The sequence below is a fragment of the Anopheles coustani genome, chromosome 2 (assembly GCF_943734705.1).
Source record: "Anopheles coustani chromosome 2, idAnoCousDA_361_x.2, whole genome shotgun sequence".
NCBI classification, from domain to species: domain Eukaryota; kingdom Metazoa; phylum Arthropoda; class Insecta; order Diptera; family Culicidae; genus Anopheles; species Anopheles coustani.
Window position 1 is genome coordinate 46877536 of NC_071289.1, and position 14139 is coordinate 46891674.

The 14139-nt window shown below is 44.6% G+C and overlaps 3 protein-coding genes and 1 long non-coding RNA gene across 7 annotated transcripts in view; 2 read left to right on the top strand and 2 right to left on the bottom strand.

Annotated features, from left to right (window-relative positions):
* LOC131262568 (uncharacterized) overlaps positions 1–14139 on the top strand; it is a 174424-nt gene that overhangs the window by 140008 nt on the left and 20277 nt on the right. The window lies entirely within an intron of this gene.
* Positions 3524–7294, top strand: LOC131262513 (uncharacterized protein C05D11.1-like). Its single transcript, XM_058264536.1, has 6 exons — positions 3524–4771; positions 5035–5130; positions 5238–5570; positions 5646–6322; positions 6403–6739; positions 6801–7294. The coding sequence occupies exons 1-6, from the start codon at positions 3539–3541 to the stop codon at positions 7167–7169; spliced, it is 3045 nt and encodes a 1014-aa protein (XP_058120519.1). The 5' UTR covers positions 3524–3538; the 3' UTR covers positions 7170–7294.
* LOC131262519 (THO complex subunit 5 homolog) lies at positions 7674–10270 on the bottom strand. Its single transcript, XM_058264543.1, has 4 exons — positions 10054–10270; positions 9210–9957; positions 8060–9138; positions 7674–7987 (listed from the first exon to the last, which is right to left on the bottom strand). The coding sequence occupies exons 1-4, from the start codon at positions 10180–10182 to the stop codon at positions 7748–7750; spliced, it is 2196 nt and encodes a 731-aa protein (XP_058120526.1). The 5' UTR covers positions 10183–10270; the 3' UTR covers positions 7674–7747.
* On the bottom strand, positions 11012–12436 carry LOC131262556 (uncharacterized). 4 transcript variants are annotated; one of them, XM_058264598.1, is made up of 4 exons: positions 12232–12436; positions 11614–11785; positions 11182–11530; positions 11012–11090 (listed from the first exon to the last, which is right to left on the bottom strand). In XM_058264598.1, exons 1-3 carry the CDS (start codon positions 12250–12252, stop codon positions 11247–11249), a joined length of 477 nt encoding a protein of 158 aa, XP_058120581.1. In that variant the 5' UTR covers positions 12253–12436; the 3' UTR covers positions 11012–11090; positions 11182–11246. The 4 variants fall into 4 exon arrangements, 3 of the variants coding, with proteins under 3 accessions (XP_058120581.1, XP_058120579.1, XP_058120580.1); XM_058264596.1 differs by having other exon boundaries at positions 11182–11533; XR_009178224.1 differs by having other exon boundaries at positions 11182–11553; positions 11614–12436.

The following is a 14139-nucleotide window of genomic DNA, read 5'->3' on the forward strand; positions in this document are numbered from 1 at the left end:
GTACAGGGCTAAACTCAGCACTACAGCCCTACGAGTATCCTTTACCCCTGCCGGAGGACATTTTCGCACGGTTGGCAAACTGCACCATTTTCAGTAAGATCGACTTGTCAGATGCCTTCCTACAAGTGGAGATTGCACCCCAATATCGCTCGATGCTGACCATCAACACGCATCGCGGCTTATATACTTATAATCGGTTGCCGCCAGGAATCAAAATCGCGCCAGCCGCTTTCCAGCAGCTAATGGACACCATGCTGGCTGGCTTAACAGGCGTTTCCGGTTATTTGGACGATATAGTAATCGGCGCAGCAACTGTGCAGGAACATGATGCCGCCGTAACCAAGGTCCTGAAACGCATGCAAGAATATGGATTAACCGTACGTCAGGAAAAATGCGTTTTTCGTACACGGCAGATACAGTACCTGGGACACATCATCGACAAAGACGGCCTACGCCCTAGCCCAGAGAAAATCGAAGTCATCCGCCGTCTTCCAGAGCCTGCTAACATCACAGATGTCCGTGCCTTTCTAGGGGCCATTAACTACTATGGCAAGTTCGTTCCCAACATGAGGAAACTGCGCTATCCTTTGGACGAACTTTTAAAGGCAGACAAACCCTTTTGTTGGACAAGCCAGTGCAAACAAGCTTTTAAAAAATTCAAGGACGTATTGGCATCCAACTTGCTACTTGCTCATTACGACCCGAGACAGAAAATCGTGGTTTCCGCCGACGCTTCCTCGGTGGGTGTTGGTGCGACGCTAAGCCACGTATATAGCGACGGTTCAGTTCGGGTGGTGCAGCATGCAGCAAGAGCACTAACTAAGGCTGAGCAGGCCTACAGCCAAATCGATCGCGAAGCCTTGGCAATAATATTCGCAGTAAAGAAGTTCCACAAAATGATATTCGGCCGGCATTTCCATTTACAAACCGATCATCAGCCGCTACTTAGAATTTTCGGCTCAAAAACCGGCATTCCGGTCCACACAGCGAACCGGTTGCAACGATTCGCTCTCGCTTTACTGTCTTACGATTTCACCATTGAATACGTGCGTTCCGAAAACTTCGGAAACGCTGATCTACTATCGCGGCTCATAAATACTCACGACAAGCCCGATGAAGACTGCGTGATAGCAAGCATAGTTATGGAAAGAGAGATAAAAGAAACAGCAGTCAAAGCGTTAGAAACTATTCCACTAACCTTTCACGACGTTGCAAAGGAAACAAAAACAGACCGTATTCTAAAAAAAGACATACCAATACGTACAGACTGGATGGCCGAGTGGTTCGTATGAAGGTGAGATGTCACGACTTCATGCTAGGAAAGAGGCATTAACAACCGTAGACGGATGCCTCTTGTTTGGAGAAAGAGTGGTGATTCCGCGGAAGCTGCAGCAAAAATGCCTTCGTCAAATACATCGCGGACACCCTGGCATAGTGAGAATGAAAGCGTTAGCACGAAGCTACTTTTATTGGCCCTCCATGGACCGCGACATTGAGGAGTGGGTCAATACATGCCAGCCATGTCAACAGGAAGCCAAATCAGCTCCACGTTCCAATCCATCTCCCTGGCCAGAGTCTACTGCTCCGTGGCAACGTGTCCACGTTGATTACGCAGGGCCAGTGAACGGTGAGTACTTCCTGGTGGTGGTGGACTCGTACACAAAATGGCCAGAAATCATTCGGACGACAACCACAACGTCGACAGTTACTATTGATTTATTACGAAGCATTTTTGCTCGGTTTGGAGCCCCGACAACATTGGTTTCCGATAATGGAACGCAATTCAGCAGTATTGAGTTCCAAAACTTCTGCATGCAACAAGGAATAGAACACGTCAGAACGCCTCCTTATCACCCACAGTCCAACGGACAGGCCGAGAGGTTCGTGGACACTTTTAAGCGAGCGGTGAGGAAAATTTCAAGGGAAGGATGTCCTATGAAGGAAGCACTGGACACCTTCTTAGTAACGTATCGTTCCACGCCCAATTCGTGTCTACATTCAAGGACTCCGGGCGAAGTTATGTTTGGAAGGAAGCTGCGAACATCGTTGGAGTTACTGAAGCCTCCGCCCTCTCCGGTAAAAGTGCACCCATCTTCTGAAATTGCCAGACAATTCCGTCCCGCAGATCCAGTATATGTCAAAATGTATTCTGGTAACAACTGGAACTGGATCGCTGGAACAGTAGTGAATCGGCATGGTAGAGTTATGTATGAAGTGATCACGGAAGACAACAGAAACATTCGGCGGCATATCAATCAGATGCGGAAGCGCGCCCACAGCACTAGAGACGCGCCTATTGCAACAAAGCCACAACAGTTGCCTTTAGAGATTTTACTAGATGAATGGCACATACCACCATTACACGCTAAAGGTCCTACACCAACGGCTAATTCATCGTCAACGTCCGCATCATCGTCTTCGCAACAATGTGCGCTATCGTCACCGTCTGTCCAAGTTACTGCACCAGGTGTGTCATCGTTAGTTCCAGCGTCTGCGTCATCGTCAGCGTCACCGACTGCATCTTCGTCAGTTCCCGTTCTTGCAACAGAACCTGCATCTTCTTCATCGCATCCCCACGTCAGCAGGATTCCTGGTAGACCCAGATTTGCCGGTCCAAAGCCGTTACCGGTACAGCAGCCACGACGCTCTTCTCGTAGGAGAAAAGTTCCTAGTAGGTTTGACTTGTACCGGACAAATTTAAAGGGGGGAGATGTTATACGCCAGTAAGATGCAGCGTGAACCCGGGCTCTCCGTAGATGAGTTCCATCTTCGGGTGATGCCACGATCGGGATCACAAAGGGATCGCCGTAGCTGACGGGGCCGAAGCGTTGGCCTCGCTCTCTGGCTACCTGACCTCCGGTGCGTTCGGACGTGTGTAGCGCAACGGGTTCCATAATTTTAATATGTTTTATTGTCTAAGAGTCTAAGTAGAAAATAAAGAGCTTTTAAACCCAAAAACATAAAAGAAAGGAATATTTCCTTCCGTTTGTCAGATCGCACGAAACTCGTGATCCGCTTGATTACTCAAACAGCACGAGATGTGCGTCGGCTAGGATTTCTCTGACTTGAGCTCCAGCTCGGCGACACCACGCGGCCGTGCCTAAGATAACCTTACTTTTCAGCTAACCCTTTCAGGAACCTCGTGCACTGCTAACCATCCGCTCTGATGCGACGCCGAACTGGAACTGCACTGAATTCGTTGCCGTTCCATGCACACATTCAAACATTGACGGTCCGCTTGCAGCGGGAAATGTGCTTCTACTCGCCCTCGTCTATGTTTTTGACAGATTTTCCTGGTTGGGAATGAACCCACCTCGTTTGTAGATCCACCTTGATATTGTTTTTTGACATTTCATCATTATAGTGCTGACAATTTTACAACCAGCCTCTGGTACGCAATTGTAACTAGACGAGTGTGCTGTATTATTTCATTTAAAATATAAATTAAAGCGTTCTTCTCAGTGTCTTTCAGACAGCGAATCGGGAAAGGAGTTCGTCTATTTACTTTCAACTGTTCTCGCAACATTATTGGATCAATATGGGTTTTAACCACCTGATCACAGTGAAGGCAAATGAGGTTATCTCGGTTCATAAGTATCGTTCGGAAACCACCGGGCTGACCGTGATTGTTGGAGAAGTGGAAGGGCCAGTGGTGAATGGTTATTTTACACTAGCCACCGAAGCGAACGATGACAATGGTTTGCCGCACACACTGGAACATTTAATTTTCCTAGGGTCCGAAAAGTATCCTTACAAAGGTATTCTTGACCTGGTCGCTAACCGTTGCCTTGCATCTGGTACCAATGCTTGGACCGATAGAGACCACACATGCTATACGATGACGACAGCTGGAAGTGAAGGATTCCTTGCTCTGCTACCGATATACTTGGATCACATTCTTTACCCAACCCTTACTGACTCGGGTTTCACTACCGAAGTTCACCACATAACTGGAGAAGGCGAAGACGGTGGGGTGGTTTATTGTGAAATGCAGGGTCGAGAGAACACAGGCGAGTCCAGAGTAAATTTGGAAATGGTTCGCGCAGTGTATCCGAACTGTGGTTATAGTGCTGAAACTGGAGGTATCCTGAGTAACCTGCGGACAACCACGACCAATGAGAAGGTCCGAGCCTACCATGCGTCGTTCTATCGTCCAGATAACTTGTATATCATCATCACCGGCCAAATAAAACCGGATGATATTTTCAAGGCGTTAGCACCAATCGAGCAGAAAATTATGTCTAAGGGCAAGTTACCATCGTTCACCAAGCCATGGCAAACTCCAGTCGAACCACTTGCCGAGTCGAAAGATATCAAAATACTGTATCCGGCCGACGAAGAAGATTGCGGTTTGGTAAACGTCGCTTGGAGGGGGCCTATGGCAACGACCGAATATGAGACTTTGACTGCATGTTCGGTGCTATTGCGCTACCTCACGGATACGTCCAGCAGTCCAGTCCAACGAGAATTCATCGAAAATTGTGACCCCGATGCCAGTCGTGTTGGTTACAGTATAGTTGAAAACTCCGTCTCTTTACTGTACATTTCGTTCGAAAATGTTCCACTTGGCAAGGAAGATAACATATTTCCTAAACTAACACTGCTCTTGCAAACGATAGAGAAGGGGGACGAAAAGTTAGATATGCAGCGGTTGAAGAATGTCATCGAAAGGTATAGGCTGGAAGCATTAAGCAGCTTGGAATCGAATCCTCATGATGATATCGCTTTTCATGTTATAGGAGATGTTTTGTACGGGTCTGATGACAAAGAAGTAAGTAGCCTTCGATCTACACACATCTCGTGTTTACACTAATACGTGTTTATACAACATTTTACATTTACACAATTTAATTAAGTTAAACAATTCTACGAGGGTGCAGTAGCACGAGGAAACCCACGGTATTAAGAACGGTTGACCACCGATCTATAATGTACCGTCTTTCCGTCACAATAACTCTCCTCGAAGGGAGGCCTTATCCAACTAAGAAAATGTCGTGCTATAAAAAAAAATTACTAATTTTATCTCTATTGTAGTTCGAAACCCGTCTGAATGTAAACCGCCAACTGACCAAGTTGAAAGAAATGGATGAAAACTTTTGGCTGAACTTGTTAAGAAAATATTTCATCAGTGTAAGTAAAAGATAGAGCCTTCCTGCTATAGGCCACATGCTATGCCAACCACAGTATGTCTAAGATAAACAAATTTAATGCACTTTCAAACATTGTCTATGTCCCAGAACAAACACGTTGTTGTTCGAGCCCTACCAAGCATCGAAGAAAACCGTCGTATAGCGAAAGTTGAACTAACCAGGTTAGAAGCACAACGACTGTCGCTCGGTAAAGATGGTCTGCAGGGCAAGGAGAAAGCTCTAGCTGATGCAATGCGAGCAAATGAACTTCCGCCGCCAGACGAAATGATAACTTCTGTTCCCGTTCCTTCGACGAATGACATAAAGTTCTACCCGGTTCAAATTTATAGTTCAACTGATAAAATCAGCCCACCCGGGTTGACCTTGTCCGAAATGCCCGTTTATACTGAAGCATATGATTTGCACACCAACTTTTGCTATGTAAGTAAAGCTTCTAGAATTTAAAATAGTTTTACATGTATTTTTACGCATAACTTTTCTCTGTTTTGTTTTCAGCTAAAAGTTACTATGAACACGGAAACGTTGAGTGTTGAATTGCGCCCATACATGGTTTTGTTGTTGGAGCTTTTAACCGAATCGCCAGTACGACGAGGTGATGCGTTGATTCCATACGAGGAAATAGTATCAACTCTGGAATCTAACACGGTTGAGACTGCCACTGAATTGGGTTTTACCTCATCGAATCGATTCAGCGTGGGAGCATATTCCAGCACAGCCACACTACACATGCAGGTGGTGCGTGAAAAGTACACCACGGGAATCGAACTGATTAATGAATTGCTGCATAAGACCGAATTTACAACTGAAAGGATAAAAGTATGCGCCTCGAAGCTCATCAATGAGGTGTCCCAGGCCAAACGAGAAGGTAACTCGATTGCGAAGGATATTCTGAAAGCAATGTACTACCGCGATGAGAGTAACGTTCGCATGTGCTCGCTGCTGAAGCAATCCAAGTTCCTTTCATCGTTGCTGGAACAGATAGGAGACCCGGAAAGGGGCCAGCTGGTTATCGACAATCTCAATAAGGCACGCAACATTATAACCAAACCAGAGAATCTTGCCATCCACATGGCAGCAGATTGGACTATGATGAGTGATATGGGCATCGACTTGTCGGCGCCTTGGAAGCAGTTAGTGCACGGGGACCAAGAATCGCAAAATTTTGTTAAACGGTACGCATGGTGCACGCAATCCACAAAGCACGAACGACTGTTTTAAAAGAAACATCGAATATGTTTACTTTTTTCTGTAGATTCACATCAAATCAAGATTGGAACCACATGATGTCGGCAGATGATGTAATTAATCCTCGCGCCGGAGTCGTCGTTGGGCTGGGCAGTGTGGAAAGTGCATTTCTATTCCGCACATGCAGATCAATTACTGATTTTAACGATCAGGACTACGTGCCGCTGTTACTGTTTCTGCAGTACCTAACCCAACTAGAAGGCCCTCTATGGCGGCAGATCCGTGGTCAAGGATTCGCTTATGGATACAACATAGTGCCACGGCCCAATGAAGGTCTGCTCTACTTCACTCTTTACCGTGCATCGAATGTGGCTGCGGCGTTCAAGGAAGCGGAATCGGTCATGGTAAATTGGTTTGAGTTTGAACGATCTTCATGCGTGTTTTAATACAATTTATTTTCCATAGGAAAAACAGCTCAGCGCCAGTGCTGATTGGGATTCAACCCTCCTAGAGTCGGCGAGAAGTTCGTTGATTTTTGAAATAATTGCTCGTGAGAACAGCATTGAAAAGGTAGTTCAGACGTCGTTGCTGGCTAGATTCAAGCAGGTTCCGTCTGGTTACAATCAATCGTTAGTGCGACAAGTTGGTAAGGTGACGAAAGAAGACTTGATACGGGTTGGAAATCGCTACGTTCGAGATCTTTTTTCGGTTCCCAAAACGCGTACTGCCATCGTTTGTCACCTGGACAAAGCTGCTGATATCGCCAGCGCTTTCGAATCCATGGGATATTCGATGAAGGTTGAAATAAGCCTAGAAAATAGCATTCTTGCGTAGGAGCCACTTGCTCCGAAAACATCATAGTTTTAAACATCAACACTTAATAAACCGTATGCATAAAATAATGATAATCCAAAATATTTGTTTTCCTAAAGGAATCAAAATTCAGTTGCACGTGAGTGGGATAAAAAAGTTTTCATTGATCTATGTTAGATGACCTCACCAACGAAAACTTTTTTTCATTAAATTCCACCAGCTTCTTGCTAACACGTTACTGAAACGTCAAATAGATCAAGTCCTGATAGACGCAGATAAAGTACAAAAGGTTGTTGTTTATCGATTACCCCCGAAATCTAACCAAGAATACCAATCTTTAACAAATAAATAGAATCCAATTTTACCATTTGAAGCATGTAAGTAACGAGGTCTAGGGAAAGAAAGTATATAAATGCATGTACGTTGTGTAAGTAAACCGGCGTAACCGCTCGACTATCGCGGACCTCCGGATAGGAAGCATCCTTGAGCATAAAACTTAAAAAATAGAACTGTTAGGGTTCTAAATTAATATTGTTTTATTACAATTCTTTTAACCACTTCCGTATAACTTGATAGATTTACTTGACAACTTGTTTTTTTTATATTTGCGTAAACAGGGAGCTGCTACCATTAGGTGCAATGCGAAAAGGTTTAGCGCGGCTTCGTCCACGGTAAGGCTTTAGGAAGGTTTTATCTTGCGTAAACTCTGCTGGTGTGTAAAATTGGCCATCTGTTTCAAGATATACGTCCAAGCAAGACATTGCTCGTTTAAGCTGCATTGGCAGAACATTGTGAGGGTGGTCTTTTGCTGACAGGGTATTTACCCAGTATTCCATTTCCTGCAACGAAAAAAACAGACGAGTAAAAATTTTTATTTGCAAACCAATCTTTGATAAAATTGATAAACCTACTCTAACGGAGCTATTGCCAGCGGCAGTATGTTTTCCATTCCAATTCAACGACAGCGACCACAACGGTGAAGCCTCCGGATACCGGCATGATACACAAATGTAACATTCAAGTTTGGCAGAACCGCGTATAACGATTGCACGGAAGTACAAATCTTTGTCAGTGGCAACGGAATCTTCAACAAATCCGTTGGCCACTCCAGATGCGACGTAATCTTCGAACGAAATCGAGCTCCACTGTAGCAGCGAGCTGGAAATACGGATTGAATGTCCTCGCTCATCGTTAGTGGATGTATCGATAAGTTTGCTCTCCAGATCATGGATCTGTTTGTACAATTTAAGTCTCGACTCCCATCGGTTCCGTATGGCGCGAATAATAGATGGAATAGTTTCATGACAACCATTCGCATTTGTGGTTTTGGTACCAGTGTATCGATCACGTCGGCATTCGTAAGAGGAGGAAATAAATTCCAGTCCACACAGCTCTTGTACCCAACGGAATGATCTTCCGAGGTTACTTTCAACCAACAGCTTCCCCATTTGTAGTGGTGTTTCAATAGACAGCTCCTGAAGCTGATATTTTGTTTTAGGATTTGGGCTCTCATCGCCGTTGTCTCCAGGAAACAGTTCATTTAATATCGTTTCCACGGCCAAGACGTCTCCAGCGGCAACGCCTGATATCTGTATCCCTGTTAACGCACAATCTACCGTTACCACGTTCATGTTGGGCAAGTAAGAAAAGGTCAGTGCAAGTCCAGGTCCAGTTTGAGTGTCCGATGGCATTGACGATTGATCCTGTGTTCGAACGGTGATTGTTACACTGAGGGGATGCACTTTAAATAGTCTTTCCTTCCGGATCTCAGCCAGGTTCGCCTTGGTCTGCCCGCGATGATGACCGCGTTTTTTCATACCACGCTCTTGCTCATGCTCGTTTTCTTCGTTGTCTGAATCTCCGCGATCACGGAAGTTGCAGACCCCCGAATCGTTACATCCATGGTTCAAAGAATCATCATCTTGAAGAGAATTTTCCAGCTGTTTAGCTTCTTCTTCGTCGCCTTGAATCGTGGCAGAGATAAGGTTGTCTATGGAGGAAATACATTTTAATGAGGATGTGTTGATTTAAAAAACTTGTTGAAAAAACGCAATACATTACCACAAGCTTCTCCGTAGGCCGATACGTTAGCATACAATAAATATAATGGTTGAGATAAAAGCCTCACGGTCTTCAGTATTTCCCATCCACTTTCGATGGGCATTTCCAAAGCCTCTTGCAGGGGTCTTGTTGCAACGAGTAGCTCTCGTAGACGGGGCCCCAAAGATTCAAGTCTTTCAGTTTTGGAAACGATATCCTTTTGAACTGCATCTTTCAGTGTTTGTAGTTTCTTTAGTTGTGCGTCGAGTTCTTTCCGTTGTTGTAGTTCCCACTCTAGCCGGGCGATGCGACGGATATGTTCGTCTGTTTTTGTATGATCCGGACGAGAAACAGTTTCCGGAGCTCGTTCATAAAACTCTTCTACCGGAACCAGTTCAATTTCTTCGTCTTGACTCTTGAAAAGATAACATCGCTGCACTTCACGCTTTAAATGCTCAGCTTCGTACAGAAGATTTTGTAGCTGCAGTCGGTTGCTGTCTACACGTAGTTTTTCTTTGTGCAGAGCATCGCGACCATCGCGAATACGCACTTTATCTAATCTGTTCAATTTTTTTAACAGCACAAATGCCAACGATCCCTCAATACGTTTTTCCGTCATTTTGCCCTTTGAATCTTCGCTGCTTTCTAACTTTAGCTTGGCTATCTCTCCGAATAAGATTCTCAGTTCCTCGCACGTATTGTGAAATAGTTGGGCATCTTTAGCTGGAGACCTTCCAATAGATTCCTGCTCCTCACATGCGATAGTATTCTGTAATGAAAAATGATAGCCCAATACATTTTAACAGCTCGTTTTATGTAATTCAACCCCAGTGCCGGCCGGACGACTGTAGTTAATCAAACACACCATGTAAACGTCTTCCTTGTTCACTTTAGCGGTCGCTAGGACATTCTCTGCCGAGTTAGTTACGCTAGTCTTACGGCGTTTCTTATCGGTAGCCACTTCACGCTCAACTACATCTAGTTTGCTGACCATTTTGATAATACAAAGCACGGTGGTGGTTTTTATTTTCCGAAAACGCTTCTATGCGAATACAAGCTGCAACAAAATTTGATCGAGGTTGGTCGAACCAAGGTGGGTTCTAAAGCTGCGGATAGACGGATGCAATATTTCACTGCAACCCGCTAGGCAGCTCGAAATATCGTCCTCAAAACGTCCTCCGCGCGAACAAACGTCCTCCATTTTTGTATGGGGATGAAACAAAAGGAGGACGTTTTTCGAGCAATCGTCCTCCTTGTCCTCCTCACCATACAAAACTGCTCGATGTTTGTGTCATGGAGGACGTTTTTGAGGACGATTTGCTCGAAATTGCCTAGCGGGAATGAAATAAAATTTGACATTACTACCAAAAATGACAGTGAAAGCAATATTTCGATGCTTAACCTCCCCGTTTGGATCTTTGCAATGTTGCAATGAAATACGCATAGAAATATTGCAATGACTGTCATTTTGGGTATAAATGTCAAATTTTATTTCATTGCATTGAAATATTGCATCCGTCTATCCGCAGCTTAAGAGTATAATAATTACTTAGGGTCGAACCCAAGTCAATTAACAGACAGGTCTCAGCATACCATGTACCCAAGTGACAGAAAACACGATTTAGATAATTTTCGCCAGGCTTAGAAAGGGGCTGCATAGAAGATTAATAGCAGACTTATTAAGCCGAAATTGCAAGTGTGTGCGTGAAAAATGAACCCACCGTGGGTGCACTGATCCGATCCTTACTATTATAAATTGAACCCTTCCATCCCAACTCCGGAACTGACAGCTCAAAGCCATCAAATCAAAACAAAATATAAATTCGAATTCAAACAGAGGATTTATTTTAACAATCTCAGCAGTTTTTCTGGAATCGTTTCTTCTCGTGTTCCAAAAACCGTCTAGTTGCAATTCGTAGTCATGAAACGAAAAATACGAAAAGGTAAATATAGAAAAGTACAAATATACAAAAAATTACCTGTTTACATTTACCTTGCTTGCAAACAGGATAATCTTCCCCGATGAACTCGAATGCAACAAAATCGCAAACACTGCATTTATCGAGCTACCATGGAGTAAACCTGCTTCCTAGCTTGCTGCTCGTCCTGTATCATAGGGTTAGCTGCATCTTGCGGCGAACAGAGCGTCTGCATCATCATTGCATAAAGTTCATCCCTCGTCGATACAGTCAATGGAAATATTGGCCTACCCTGGCTTTCCAGCATTATTTTGGCTTGTATGTCCTGTCTCGTTTCCGAAATCATAGCCTCTACAAGCAGCAAACGCTCCACCACGGTCAATACGAGCAATGCAGAAACCTTCCGGCATTTGTTGTTGAAACCTGCTGGACGGTTGCAAATAACACTTTCCAAATACAAATTATCGAGTGCTGAAGCGATAACGCAAATAAATCAGTAAACTTACCATAATCGATAAACTGCCTCATCACAATCTTGCTTGGCCCTGGGTAAACGTGTTGTTGGCTTTCATACTGCTGATCCACTCGCTGTTTAATCCGCCTTCTGGTCGAGAAAATTAGAGTCGCATCTCTGTTTATCTTCGAACCACAATGTTGTTTTTGGTACAGTGCAAACGGCTGAATCGAGAGAGATGTGGAAATATGTTATTCGCAGACCGAGACGCAGGTGGGACATTTCAGTCCAGTCATTGCTGATGCTCTGCAGGAGTACCATGACAGTGCAGCGAAATTACTCCGTCGTGTAGCTTCATAGAACACTTTTTCCACTGGATCGTATGCCAGAGGGCAATTGGGCTACGTTCTATCGGTGCCGCAGGACAAGTAAGATCGATCAGTCCAGCCTGAATACCCATCTCGAGAATGCAAGCGCAAACTACGATGCGAGCATGGTTAAGCTAATGCAGTCTGACCTAGCCACAGACTGCTCGTTACAAGGCACAAGAGGTTATCTGCGTCATTTTCTTCAGCGTACTTCACACCCGGCGACTCGACACTGTTTCCAGCGCTGCTATCCAACTTTTCACTACGCTTTGTGAAAGTAACATCTTTCATCACCGACCTACCCGATTATTGAGAGGAAACATTCTCCTCGCTGCTGCTGCTGAGCGACGAGTTTTTCTTACGACTTAGCGAACGTTAGCGAACCGATCGCGTCCTGTTTGTCACCAAGTAGACGGAAGTGATCGAAGAGGTGATATTCTTCACCACCGCATCTTACACCGTATCCTCCTGCTCCTTGATCACCATTGCCTCCTCAGACATGAACGATTTCGGTCCATGCTTACCGCCACCGTCGTGTACGTGTAGGTATCAGATCGTCACCAGCACCATTGATCGCCGACGATTCACCTTCACGTTTGACCACCTCATCCATGTCGATCAAAATATTACCCTGCTTTTGCTCCTTCGCGCCTCCGTGGACGCGGTTTTCCATCCGATTTTTGTTCAACAATCGAGCAAACGACTCCTGCCAGCCAATCTGTTTCACGATCATCTGCGGAGCTTTCGGTTTGGTAAAAGTGTTGATCATCAACCGTCGCGCATTTTCAAGCTTCAGTGACAGTTTGGCCAGATTGGTGTGATAAATCAAACAGAGTGCCCCGGCGTATGCCATCTCGGTGTCGGACCCAAGGTCGAGATCCCGCAAACCCAAAATAACGTGCGGCTCCAGCTCGAACGGCAGCGTGAAGGAAAACAACCCCGATTAAAGGTTGTGGCACTCAAGTGATGGATCGTAGAAACGCAGTACAGCATTTTTTTGCTCGAATTTCGCTTCGTGTTTAGCATATCGGTAATGAACTTGATCAGCTTCCTCGGCGCCAAAGTGTCATCAACCGTAGTCTCGTGCTTCGTTGTGGTGGTAAGGGTGAGCCCGAATGAAATCCAAAACGAGAAAAATAGGAAAATGAATAAGCTTGTCCCCTGAATCTTACGAACCTTTTCAATGTTAAACTCTTTTCGGATGTAACACTTCACGTTTGTCAACAGTGACTCCAGTACCATTTTGGTATCCTGCGGCGGAAGTGTCGTACCTATCGCGAAATTCTCCTGTACCACGTCCAACATCTACTGACGTGACGCCGACAGTACTTCCGACCGTCCTTGATAATCGTACTGATGTATTGTATGTGCCCAGAATTTCACCCAGATACGGAAGTTAAACATCCGATTCCGCAGCAGCTTAGTAGCTTTATGTTACCCAGGGACATCTCGTTTTGAATCGCTTCGATCAGCAATTCGAAAGCTATCGGCACCTTTTCGTCGAATATCCGCTGGTTGCACTATTGCAGCAGCGAACTGACGATGGCGATCACATCGTTCATCAGCACATTCTCCTTGTTTGTTGCGAGTTTGTAGAGAATTCCCGAAGCCACCAAGTTCGTTGTGCGAAGTTCTACTTCTCAAAAAACCCTATATCGAATATGAAGTTCAAGAGATGGAACATTTTAAACAAAACTTCCTTCAACGGTTGTGATTTATTCACTCCCGCCGTGTCAACAAGTTTTGATACAAACCTCTGGTTTGTTGACGTTTTTTCATTGAACACCTACATTCGACTGACGTTGATGATGATGCTAAATATGTTTCCGGAAAAAGGCTTCTCTTACCCTTTTTCTTGTTATTCCATGAAAACATGTGTGATTAATAACGATTATCATCTTTTATTTACGCTGAACAAGTCCGCACGATGCACAGTAGCATTACCAAATGAAAACACCAATGACAGCTCAAAACTGATTCACAGCCAGCTTAGAAAAATGTTCAAGAAGAAAACATTCATCACCCAGGTGACAAAATTGACGGTTATTTTTGAAAAATGCAGTGAAATTGCCCTAAATCCCACCGATGTTTGAATGTATGGGTGCGGAATTTCGTATCGCCGTGTACATACACGGACTGATGAATGTTTTCTTCTTGAACATTTTTCTAAGCTGGCTGTGCATCAGTTTTGAGCTGTCACTGGTGTTTTC